Below are 13,684 nucleotides of genomic sequence, written 5' to 3'. Positions count from 1 at the left end.
CTAAACACAGACAGTTGCAGCCCATATCCAAACTGATCACCTATAAATAGGAGGGTAAGCAGTCAGGTAAAGGGTTGGATTTTTACTCATTACTACGACACTCTTGTTGTAACCTTGCTGACTTGATCGTCGGAGTGCTAACTTGCAGGTTGCAGCCGTTTGGGTAAAAAGAGGTAGGAATCCTGAAACACTTGATCAGAGAAATTCAGTTCGTCGTCGTGACCTATAGGCGATCGGTGTCTTGGACCCCCATCCAAAACACTTATTTATAAAAGTACATGGTGAACGTTTCATATAGGTGAAATTAGATTCTAACAGGCATTATAATATTGGATAAAAGTTAATGTTAAAAATTAAAAATAATCTCTACATTAGTTAATAATGGAATATTTGCATCGCATACAGTGGTTCGATGAGTGACAGGAAAATTGCGTGATGTTTATTTTTCGTAGTTTTTTATAATCTCTATGTAGTGTAGTGAAGGGGAGCATCGATGGACCATCGGGAAGTAGGAAAGGTCGATCGAGAGAAGAAGGAAGATGATCGGTAAATGTAGTTGCAATGACAAAAAGATAGGGGTGAAAATCACGGATACGTTATTAGTGGTTATTAATGTGGTGCGAATCTTGTGGGTAAAGTTGACAACGGTTACATAATTTAACATCTATAAATATGAGAACACCTAGCCAGGTATGACTCACTTTTTTTATTACACTTATGCTGGTTGTGTGGTGACTTTGCTGAGTCGGAATGTTAATTTGCAGTTCACAACCGATCGACACCGGTGGTGAAAAGATTCGAAGGATAACAAGAATAGCAGTCGAGGTAGCGGAGATTGTGTTCGATACTTGAACCTTACATCCGAAACACTCTACAATTTCAAAGTTTTTCATGATTTTTTTTCTAAAAATAATTATAATATTAATAAGTTAATTAATTTAACTTTCATTCATAAGAGTTTAAATAATATAAAAAATAGATAACGACAATCAAAAGTTGACTTAATCAACTTTCTTGCACATGACAAATCGTTCACAATAATTTGGAAATTCTCACCAATAATTTGAACCTAATAATATCTAATGTTATTCCAGTCAAAATGATATAAAATTGAAATTTGTTTTTATTTTAAATATTAATATATTTTAATTCCAAATTTAAAATAAATAAATAAATATATATTTTATGTCTGATGTTTTAAAATTATATTTGAGTTGGAAAGTGTCAATTTTAATAAAAAAAGCATGTCTATTTATGTCTAACCCATACAAATCAAACAGAAAAATATAATAGTATTTTTGTAATTAACTTATAAAAAATTATCTTTGACTTATTAGACTAAGACGTTAAAAATCATTCTTTATGCTTAGTTATACATAAATTGTTTAAAAAACCATAACACCTTTTCTTTTCACTTTTCTCATTGCGTGAAGAGAACCCTCGACGTCTGCATGAAGAAAAATGATTTTTGACAATTTTATTTTTAGTAAATTTTATTAGGTTATATTTAAATGTAGAATGTTGCATCTCACATATTAATTAGAGTTGATGAGATTTAGTAATTAAAAACTTCAAATAATTATAACTTTTGTTACAAATATGATGTTACTAGACCCACATACAAGAACTGCAAGAAAAGTATAACATATATTCTATTACCTAAGATTCATTAAGATTTATTCGCAAGAACAGCATAATACAAAAGGGTTTCTTTTCTTTTCCCAATTTATCAAAGTATATATATGGTATATAATTCCATGAATTCATTTATAATCTTAAATATGAATACATAATTTCTGGAATTTAATTAATGCTAGATGTTTACATTTTTTAGAATAAGTGCTCCAATGTGAACTATGTTATATATATTGTGTCTAATAGGTTGAGGAAGAATGAACTGCACATATATGCTGAAAGCCAGCCTCTCGTAAACCAACCTGTATTAAGTTGTTCGTATCTTTCGGATTTGCAAAACTTCTTTTAAGTTTGACTTACTATTTCTTTTCATAGTTTTCTTCCTTTGAATTAGGCCAATTTTATAGTGTTATAATGTTTATGTGCTATATATAATCGTGTGTTGTCCTTAGACCATCTAACATGTCATCATAACTTAATTTTTCCTGTTTTTTTTAAAAAAAGAAAACTGAAACACTTGTTTCACACTATATTTTCGGTGAATTATTAATTATTTTATAAGTAATATGCCTTTTACGTGACAATTATTAAAATTACTTTTGACTTGATGTATTATAAATATATAATGGTTGTAACATCCCAATAAATATAACCAAAGCTATAATTTATTTTAGGAGTTAACATGAACAATAAAGGAGAACAGTAGTGAATAAGCATAGAGGTGAAAGAGATAGGAAAATATCATTAAAATTTAAACCTCTACAACAGTTAGATTAAATACAGTATTTACAAAATAGACCGAACGGTTTTACAAAACCAGAACCGGACGGCTAATTAACTAAAAGAAAATAAAATAAACTAGTCTAAAGGCCGGATGGGTCTGCATAGCTTTCAGGTACGGCCTCCACGGGTTGCTCAGCCTGCACAGCATCCTCCAGAGTGTCTTCCAAAGTAGCTTCCAAGGTATCCTCTGCTCACATCCCAAAAGGATGATCATTGCAATGAAGAGAATAACCGAACGGTCGGATACCGAACGGTAACATAGACAAAACACAACAGATAAGGGTAAGCTTATGTGAATTTAATTAATCATATTCATGTATTTTAAAAATATAAACACATCTCCCAAACACAATCATAATTACAGATTATTAACACCAAAATCAACATATGCACATCTTTAGACTCTGTCTAGACGGTATGACTATGTATGCTCGCCGCTCTTTGCACCCGGGTGGACCTGGCTGGAATACACTCATCAGACCGCCACCCGAGGTTAGTCCAGTGGAACCACCTCGGTATAGAAATACCCTAAGGCTAAAGGACCTCCTGCCATTCCCACGCATGAGTTACCCTTCTCTACTTGAGATGGTGTAATCACAGAATATCAGGATAGAGTCAGAACCTGAGCCTTAGCCATGGTCATACTACACTAATCTTCATCAATTATGAGACATTCCTCCATTGGAATTCCCTTACTCAGCCACATTCAATCAAGGTTCATTATCACTTCCAAACTGTAAGGATGTTAAGAGAAGTACCAAGTACCAAAGACTGAATTATAATTAATAGTGACCGAACGGTTTAACCGAAATGGGAAACTGAGTACCAAGAATTTAAATAAGTGCCCGGACGGTCAAATCAAAGGTGAGACTGAACAACAGAAGAATGTCAAACGGTTAGCCGAATGGCCCGAAAAGGAATAAGACCGTAACCCAAAGGATTGACTATAAGTGATAGTCATCCGGACAGTTTGGCAAAGAATATTATAAAACAAGTACAAATCATGGTCGAAGGCTGGTCTATGACCAGACACTTCTCAAACAGACGGAATAAGAAAGGAGAAACTCTTTAAAGAGGTAAAAGAACTTTAGTCCACAAACCGGACGTTTCAATAAACAAAAGCTCACTAGACCATTCAGTCACTAAGTGACCGAACGGTTTCAAAAGAAGGAATATCAGATTTGCATATTTTACAATTTAAGTGTCAGCCTAAGGCCGAACACTTGTAAGGTCGAACGCTAGGTTTATGACCGGCGTTCTTAAGTAACTATCAATAAAACAATTAAAGGAACCCAACTAAGTTTAGTAAACACACTAGGTCGATCAGTCCGAACAGACCGAATGGAAAAAGGGAGGACCGGACGGTCCTAATGACCTTCGATCTCAGATTCATATTTTCTCTAAGTTTTATACATACTCATATCAGTGCAGAATTTATAGTTCATAATTATCATACAACTCATACAACAACATACCATATTTCAATCATAAGAAATCAAACAAACTACTTTAGATATCAAACATACATTAAATCAGGCATACATTCAAACCATACAGAGAAATTATAATTAAACTTTATAAGCTTCCCTTACCTCTAAATCCAGCTAGTACGTCTAAGGTTGATTGGTAGCAACTACCTCTTCTAANGTTTCCAAAGTCTAAAGTGAAATACAAAAGTAGGTTCAGAGGATTGGTTTACAGGTACATGCAAGCTTTAATGGTGCATGCATGCAGGAAAAACTAATGAGCTTCAAGGGTCCGGACACTTACCAGTTCCGAATGTGAATCTGGTTGGAACAGGTTGAAGCCCTTGGTGCCGGCAGCAACAATTCTGAACAGATGCAAGTGATCAGAGAAGAATTGGAGGTTAGAAATCTAGAGAGAAGGTTGGGAGGTTTTAGAGAGAAGGAGGAGAATTTGAGATTTTCAGAAAGTTTGAGTTTGAGGAAGAAGAAGATTGCATGGGAAAAGTGGCGTCAGGCTTCCAATCCCACCTTAAATACTGCCTCCACTTAGAACGTCCGGACCACTCCTAGCTTGCCACCTGACTTCCACTTCCTGGAAGTTTACATTCCTGCTGCTGCCACACAGATCACGAAGAAGGGAATTAAAAGCTTGGCAGAGTTGGTCTCCCACTTTATCAGGAAAGACCGGACGGCTGACACGTGTACTCCACTAAGGAGGGGAATTAAATGGGGTGTGACAATAGTAGTTTCCTTTAGTGTGACAATAATTAAAATCTTAAACTTTTATCTCACTCTTTCCTATAATTTTCTTAAATTAATTCATTTTAATAGTCTCATCTTAACTCATCAATCTTAACAGTAACTTGAATACAAACGAGTTTTGAGATTAAATTATATAGTTATATTCAAATTTAATTTATAAATAATTTTTATGAGAATAGATTAAGTATAAATTTATTGAATAAAATGATATACTAGAATTATTTATTATTTATCTTGATTAAGTCAATTAGGATTCATATGTTATTTAGGTGTTAAAACTGTTAAATATTATAGATATAATGTAAAGAGCACTAGAAAGAAAACTTCATTTAATTCAAATGAAGGGGAGTAGCTTATATAAGCTTACATAAAAAAAAAATAAAAAATAACGTAACAGTATGATAATCGACACTACAAAATGTTTTTACATGGTTTAACAATCCTATGTTGCATATTAACACCAAAATAAAGAACTCAACAAAGAAAAAAAGATAGAATTGGTTTTAAAACCTAGGACTTATTCAACTACTTAAACGATTAAATATCATGTGACATTCTCTCTCTTAAGCTGGATGAGTGTGCAGTACAGTTAGCTTATTTCAGTAGCTTTCATTACTTGAAGTAGGGCACGAAACTTTTCAAATTTCTGAAGTTCTAGTGGTTTTGTCTTAATGTCTGCAACTTGGTCCTTAGATTTGCAATGCCTTAGTCTCATAACTTCATCCTTCACCAAATCTATCTATAAGAAAGTGGAATACTACTACAATATGTTTATTTTTTTCGTAAAAGATTGGATAATTGGATGGTAGAGTTATTGTTACAGAGTATTATTACGCTGATGGCTTCCTTCTCTTATGCTCCAAGTTGACCTAGAATTCCTCAAACCCAAATACATTGACAAACAGACGATGCTGGAGCAATATATTCTGCTTTAGTAGTAGATAAGCTTACAATAGATTGTTTCTTGAAAGCCCATGACACAGTTCCAAATCCAATCTTTAGTATTAGACCAAAAGTACTTTTTCGATCATCCAAGTCCCTTACATAGTTGTAGGCTTAATACCTCCCTAGGTCTTCGTATTTGTGTGAAAATCTTAGTTCGGTCCTCAAGTTTTGAACTGTCTCAATTGGGTCATAATATTTGTAAAAGTGCACACATTTTACCTCAACCGTTAATTGATCTCAAACGGCGTTAAGTTTAGCTGACGTGGTATGCTGACGTGTTGGCTTAATCCCTTCTTGGTCCTCGTATTTGTGTGAAAATCTCAGTTCGGTCCTCAAGTTTTGAACTGTCTCAATTGAGTCATAATTTTTGTAAAAATGCACACATTTTACCCCCAATCGTTAATTGATCTCAAACGGCGTTAAGTTTAGCTGACGCGGTAGCCAGAAGACATGTTGACGTGTATTATTTAACTATATGAATTATTTTTTGAAAAAAGCAGTGTTTCACGTGGCATAATGCCTATTATTTAGTTTATTTGAATTAGGGATTTTATTCATCTCTCTGAGAATCAGGGATTTTACACAGATTATCTCGTAGGCTCAAAAAATAAAGTCACCGAAAAACTCGCGTAACCAGTGCAATAAGTCTCACAGCCTTTTCTGCAAATGAACCAACTTGGTAACCTATAGGTTCATCATCAGCCTTTAAGCTATTTATTCCACTGATAGTATAAGATAACTGTTGCATAGTGAGATCAGTTAGCGATTAGGGTAAAATGTGTGCATTTTTCCAAAAATTATGACCCAATTGAGACAGTTCAAAACTTGAGGACCAAACTGAGATTTTCACACAAATATGAGGACCAAGAAGGGATTAAGCCAACATGTCAGCATACCACGTCAGCTAAACTTAACGTNGTTTGAGATCAGTTAACGATTGGGGTAAAATGTGTGCAATTTTACAAAATTTATGACCTAATTGAGACAGTTCAAAACTTGAGGACCGAACTGAGATTTTCACACAAATACGAAGACCAAAAAACATATTAAGCCTAAATTTTATGAAAGCCAGTAATCCGTCAAAAATAAGTACTTACTGACGACTTATTTTTATTATTGACAGATAAAGACCATAGGTAATTAATTCAAAATTTATACATGTATAATATTGTACAACTTTATCGTAAGAATTTCTTAAAACAAAAGCGAAAAATAAATAAATAATTTTATACATTTTATAAATAAGTTAATTTTAATTTACGATGAAATGAATTTATATTTTTATACGTTAATATTTGTCTTGATTTCTTAATAATATTATAAGAGAAATAGTCGATGGATATGATATTTAAAGTTAGGCTTTACAAGAGGAGGAGCTAATGGAGAAAATTTGGTCTGTCAATGAAAAATTGATTGTATTATGCATTTTTCTAGGGCCAGACAATTTATCACTTGACTCTTACAATATTTTTTTATTCATAAATAAAGATTATAAAAATAAATAAATTATTTAAATACAACATTTATAATATTTTTATATCAAAATAAGAGTGATAAAAATATACTCTGACAATTCTTAGAATAATATAATATTATAATGCCCTACCTACATTTAATTTGGTAAAAGATGAATTAATCTGGTCAAAAATGGAAACCAAATTGCAACTGTAAGTGCAGACCGTTGCAGTTAAGGTGCTTGCTGTTGTGATTATTACAAACAGCGCCACATTTCCGCTGTCAAAACATGAACACATTAATTGCGTCATCAATCATCAGATGAACCCATTCAACTATTAATTCATCAACAATTTCATAAATAATAATACCGTGAAAGATAAGTTATGATGTTACTTTGTTCCTTTAGTTGTTTTATTTAATTAAAAATAATTATCTAATGTGGATTATCCATGGTTGAAGATATTATGTATTTTCTATAAAAGTAACAAACTTTGATTGTATATTGTTAGTCTTTATTTTTAGAATAATTAAAAAATAATGAAGTTTATTAAGTAAAATGTGTGATAACTTAGAAAATGGTCTAAGAGAAGTGATTGTTTTTAAAAGAAAATACTATAATATTTTAACAGTAAAAGGTTTAGACTATAAATAAATTTTCTATTAGTAGAAATTCATTTTATAAAATCCACCATCTCTCTAGACTTTTTCTCTAAACTTCTCCTCTACATTCTTTTAGGTTTTTGACCTCAATCTTCATCTTTTTGAACATTAAAGACTGTAGACGTGTTCTTAGTGAAAAATTTTAACATTCATCTTATTAGAGTGCAGAGTAAAATAAGTTCATTTTTTTTTCTCTTTTTGAGATATTTTTCTCTTTAGGTTCTATGTAGGTTTATATAGCTATGCATGTGATTCCAAGGTGCTCTAAGTGAATCTTTGTTGTTTTGTGCTCATGGTGATATGTTTAGATTTCTAATTGGGGTCTTTATTGTCTAATTAGGTCATCCTATGTTAGATAGATCTCTAAGGAATACTTGTGAAAAATATGGTAGTTTAACCAAGGGAAGGTAATATTATTTTTCACCATTTGATCTATCTTTTCTTAATACTATGAATAAAAATCTGTGAAGTGGATGGTTAAATTGGTATATCTACAATTGCTGAATTGATTGGTATATGTGAAGTAGTTGAATTGGTAATGGTGAAATTGATGATTGAATTGGACGTAGAATTTGGTTGACTAATGATATGTGAATGAATAGTTGAACTTGCAAATTGAGTTGTAATTTGGGGTTAAATATGTGGGAAGGTAGTCAAGTTAAATGTATTGACATTGTGAAATGGTACCCTTGGCTCCAATTAGTTAATTTAAACAAATTGATGCTATTTTGACTTTTGTAGAGGAGAAAAAACTTTATTATGACTAGAAGTACTGCCTATTTTGCGTAATTTCACATTTGGGTTATGCAAACTCGTTGGACAAGTGAACCACTTATTGAGTAAGTGACAAAACTAAGTTTGGAAAAGAGATGAGGAGGCTTTATCACCAGACAAGCAATCCTCTTGTTATGCGAATTGTGTTCCTATTTCAAGTCATCTTGAGAAAATTGGGATTATAGATTCGTTGATTGTTGGATCGAGCTAAAACTTTGAGCTTGTCCTTGACATATAAACCTTTATAATGGCCATTTGGGACATTTGATTTGAGGTTTGTATAGTTAGAGAAGTTAGTCGTTTACAATTGTTCTATTTTAGGTTTTTTTTTAAGAACATTCCTACTTGATGTGTTGATGGGTTGTTATGTACTTATTGGTGGTCTTGGTTTGATCTTAGAATAAAAGAATGTATATAGTGAATGATAGATGTGTAATCATAGATGTATGTGACTTGAAATGTAAACCATGCCAATGTGATGAAATAATTATACACACACCGACACACACACACTTATGTTGTGGATAACATATGAAGTTTATTTGCATAGAGTATGATCAATGTTGAAATACAAAGAATACATCTGAGAATGAAGGTTTTGTGATATGTGATATAAATAAAGAGGAAATGATGAGAAGTATCAAGGATAAGAATCATATGAGAAGATTTGTATATTTCTAATTTTGATATATTGTAGCAGTATGGTGTTTTAAGGAGGAATGCCATATTGGTTAATATAGTGTTATGCATTGAGCAATGAATCCATTTTGAATTCATACTCTACTAGACTCACATACTTATATAAAGAATGAGGTTTAGGTGAAGAAAAGTAAAAAAAGGTTCTTATAGTTGGTTTTGGACCCTTTTTTGTTAAGCTATAAGTGAACTAACCTTTTCATAAGAAAAGGGGATTTAGGTGTCATTACTAGATTATAACATTTCAGGATTTTATCTTATGTGATATGTGCATGACTTGTGAGTATCTGATTCAATGCATAAATTCAGATATCGAGTCTAGAATACATATATTTTGAGTTTAGAACTATAATATATGATTACTTGAGAATGTAAGTCATATGCGTAAGGTGTGCATTCTTTATATTGATGTTTAAATATCAGTATCTTATAATATGTGATGGTAAAAATGTTATTAGCTTACACTACTTTTTGTGGTTGGTTGTAGTTTATTTGCCTGCAATTGTCTTATGGTGCATGTAGGAGAGTTGTGAAACAATGAAACTACATGATGGTTGGATAGTGTATAATAGATACATGGATATATAATTTTATATTGTATAGATACTCCATTCGATTGAAAAGCTTTATATATTCCAAAATAATGTATCATTGAGATTTCATGGAAAACTATAAATGCATGTTATATATAATATGTAATGATCTATTGTCTAATACCTAACTTGTAATAGTTGAGTTAAGAATATAAATCTACTAAATTGGAATATTACAATGCTTTGATTAAAATAATAATCATGTTTACTTAACTTTGAGATTCTTAAATAAAAATGTATTTATCTCAAAATTGTGGGAGTGAAAAACAAACCTCGTACTATTTGTTAATATAAAAATATGAATGTGTTTCAATTACTATTTTTCAACATTTTGATTAAATTTCTACTTTACGAAAATAAGTTTTTAATTTTTTTGACTTCTATGTATTATAAAAACAAATAGAACTGAATTACTTAATATATTTTTTATAATTTTTCTGTTTCATAATTAATATAATCTCATCAGGTGCAAATGTTATTTAGATTATTATTTTAGTTCCTCTTCTTCATGTTGTTCATAATGCATTCTTAATTTCATCGTATACACTTGTAATTCATTTCAAATTCTTGTCGAGATCAAATAAAGAATACACCACATATTTAGAACCTAAATTAAGAATCCACTTTACTTCCATTAGAAAGAAAGTTATAGCCAAATGCACCAAACCGATTAGGCCAGCACATGAGAAACTGATTAAATAAACTTTTACACCTTGGGACACAAATCAGCCATCTGCAACAAGTAGATAAATTAAATTATGCACTTAACCATTAAGTAACCAAGAACCAACATGGCATTTTGGACAGTGAAATTCTTTTTTCACATAAATTGACTCCTACATCTGTCATCAATTGAAGAAGCTAACAACAAAGGGAGACAAATGATTCAATAGCTATTTGAAGATCAACAGAGACAAAGTATGTCTGCTGCACATAAGTTTTCATTAAGGATCAACATGGAACAACTTAAATACTGTGTACATATTTGTCTCTAACATCTGATGAACTAGGAAATGGAAATGGCATCAAAGCAAGAGAAGCTAGCCTAGACCATCACCAACGACTGCAGGAGTGGTGCAGTGTGCCTTTCTTGCAAAGCACTGTTCCCCTCCTCAAGGCTTGCATAAATATAACCCTGAGTATTGTATACTGAATTCACCGTGCCACATATTGCGTAATAGATTCTCTTCAAAAGAAGTCTTGCAATAATAATGTAAAAATGTGACAATCTATACCTACAAGTACCACATACCAGTACCTGTACCACGTACCTGGTAACTATGATACAGAAAATTCAAAGTTATTCATTGTCACAACTTCTGGTTGTCACCCTCAAACAGTAATTGCTCCTACAAATTGAATCAAACAGGTTGCCAATTCCAGTGTCAGCCCACATTTAGCAGCCAAAGGTCTTTTCTTACCCTGAAATCTGTTTTGTGCAGGAACAAGAAGCTGTCACTGTAAGAACTACTCTAGAAAGAGTTATTTATTTTGTAGCACTTGTGTTAGTGAAGTTTCCCTTTTCTTTTTATGACGACATTGTTCCAGTTAATAACAGATCTACGCTGAATGAATCTTTCCTCATTTTTTTCTATTTCATTAAATGACATCTTGTTACTAAATAGTAAATATAGGTTACAGGATTCAGCCAAACTGGAAAAAGTTAAGCCAAAAAGATATAAATAATGAACAAAAAGCTTAAAAGGCCACTTGTGGAAAATATGGAAAATTGGAAACAAATATAACATGGATTATGCTTAAGTCAACTAGCTTGTCTATTAGGAAAACTACCAATACAAATAGTTCTTGCTCACATACAATTCAACTATAATCTATAGATTATCAGAAGAAGAGAGTAACATCACCCTCTGGCTGCAAGGATTTTATCCACTAATTTCTTGGAAAACATATTTTCGTACCCAGAAACAAGTAGAGAAAAGCAAACCACATAAATGAAACTAAAAAGATCATGAAGGAGAGGGAACCAATCATAAACTCCGATTTACTGAACACCAAAATGAATATGCTGCACCATTGCTTTTCTTCTTTGGAATCAAAATACTTATTTATTAAGTCTATATATTGATTCAGTAGGAAAACTATCTTGTGCATTGAGAAGATTCTCATGAAAAGAATGCCTATGGCAAAGACCAGAAATATTACATATTTGCTTTTGCCTTTGGTCTTTTCAGCATAACTGATCATACATATGACACTATCAGAGGTTCTCTGGAGCTGTCTCTGGATTTATTCTCGTAGTAGAAGTATAGTATCAACTGTGTCACTCCCAAAACAGTTCCTATCCCATTTGGCGCCTACAAATCAAGTAAAGATTTAGGTACAGTTGGACTGCAAATATAAGTCACCAAAATGAACATTCCAAACTAAAATGGGTATCCAAGAATTAATAGATAAAAATAGGAGTTGGAAGCAAACTTACATAAATGAAGGCATCATCGTTGAACAATCCATAAAGAAAGAAAGAGGTGCTCATTAGGAAGGTGGAAAGTGAAAGATAAAATGGCATGAATTCAACACTCTTTGTCTGAATGACCAATTTCTGAGAAATATAGCATGTAATGTAAGTAAATTGCCCCTAATTGATAATGCTCATATTATACATGGAAATTAAGGTAACAACACACTCACAATTATAAACAATGGAGAGGCAAACATCGAAATGAGAGACGCACAGCTCAAAAATCCCACAAAGAACCGACGCATTTGAATGTCATCTATTTCCAAGCTTCCAACTAATATGATTGCAAATACTCCAAGAACTGCCACCAATAATACAATCATTCTCACCTACTCAACGGAAGTATAAAATACAGTTTAAGAACTAACCACTGAACATTGTCCTCTATCATATAAAATAAAATAAAATAAATCTTCCAAATTCCAACAGTATCAGAGAGCTAACCTTCTTTGATTTCTCAACATACATCAGGAAAATAATTATATACACAAACTGAAAGACTGCTCCAATTGAGTTAACAGTTGTAACCAACAAATTATCAGCAGATATCAGAGGTGTGCCATACCACATGCAGATCAAGCAGTTCAAGAGCGAATAAATATATGGCAACCCTGAGAACATCTCCGTCGACCCATTTCTGATAATTCTCCTAAATGTGGGTCTGCGTATTAAAAACAGAACAAGAGTTACACTATGAACACAAATAAACAAAAAATTCTTCTGAATTCAACAGTTCTTCAAAATCAATAATGAAACTTACATGGGAGACACAAACAACCCAAAAGCAAACAAATTCCCTGCACAAATAAGCAAGTTAATATAGTGCAAATGTGACGATCAACAACTAAAATTGGTCTGCTTTTAATATAGCAATCATCAAAGCACCTGCAACCCCAGCTGCATCCTTGGCAACTGTACAAATGGAAAAAACAGCAAACAGAGACATTGATGGATCCTGAATCACCAACTCCAGATAGGCACAACAGGGTTAACTAAATGAAATCAAACCCTCAATTAAGCAAATTATACGATGAACTTTCTATTTGTAACAAATTTTGAGGCATAGACTTGAAGTCGTCCCCTTTCTCTCACCCAGGTACCTCCTTTGTCTCTTTCTTCAAAATCAAATTTATGATTAACGCTAACCTCATATATATCTATATATCTCTCTATATAATATATATTTATATATTATATTTATATGTGGTTGAAGCAATAGACTTCACAAATAAAATAAAATATAATAACTTTCGAGCCACGAAAAAGAAACCAATTTGCATTTGAGATTTGAGTTCGTCCACATGTTGTCAGAATTTTGACAGCACCTTTTAGCCTATAGTGAAATTGGAATAAGGATGAGCTGTTAAAGGATTAGAACGGTGATGAAAATATAATAACGCCAACGTTTTCTCTTTCTAGTTTCTATAATTATT

The 13,684-nt window shown here is 32.3% G+C and overlaps 1 protein-coding gene across 1 annotated transcript; it reads right to left on the bottom strand.

Annotated features, from left to right (window-relative positions):
• Window positions 1-10,646: 10,646 nt before the first annotated feature.
• On the bottom strand, window positions 10,647-13,388 carry LOC106754789 (bidirectional sugar transporter SWEET2-like). The gene is made up of 7 exons (XM_014636853.2): window positions 13,137-13,388; window positions 13,012-13,048; window positions 12,696-12,912; window positions 12,422-12,580; window positions 12,213-12,332; window positions 11,936-12,087; window positions 10,647-11,201 (listed from the first exon to the last, which is right to left on the bottom strand). Exons 1-6 carry the CDS (start codon window positions 13,195-13,197, stop codon window positions 11,974-11,976), a joined length of 708 nt encoding a protein of 235 aa, XP_014492339.1. The 5' UTR covers window positions 13,198-13,388; the 3' UTR covers window positions 10,647-11,201; window positions 11,936-11,973.
• Window positions 13,389-13,684: the final 296 nt, after the last annotated feature.

This window comes from Vigna radiata, unplaced genomic scaffold (assembly GCF_000741045.1).
Source record: "Vigna radiata var. radiata cultivar VC1973A unplaced genomic scaffold, Vradiata_ver6 scaffold_475, whole genome shotgun sequence".
Lineage (NCBI taxonomy): Eukaryota > Viridiplantae > Streptophyta > Magnoliopsida > Fabales > Fabaceae > Vigna > Vigna radiata.
This window is presented reverse-complemented; position numbering and strand designations above follow the sequence as displayed.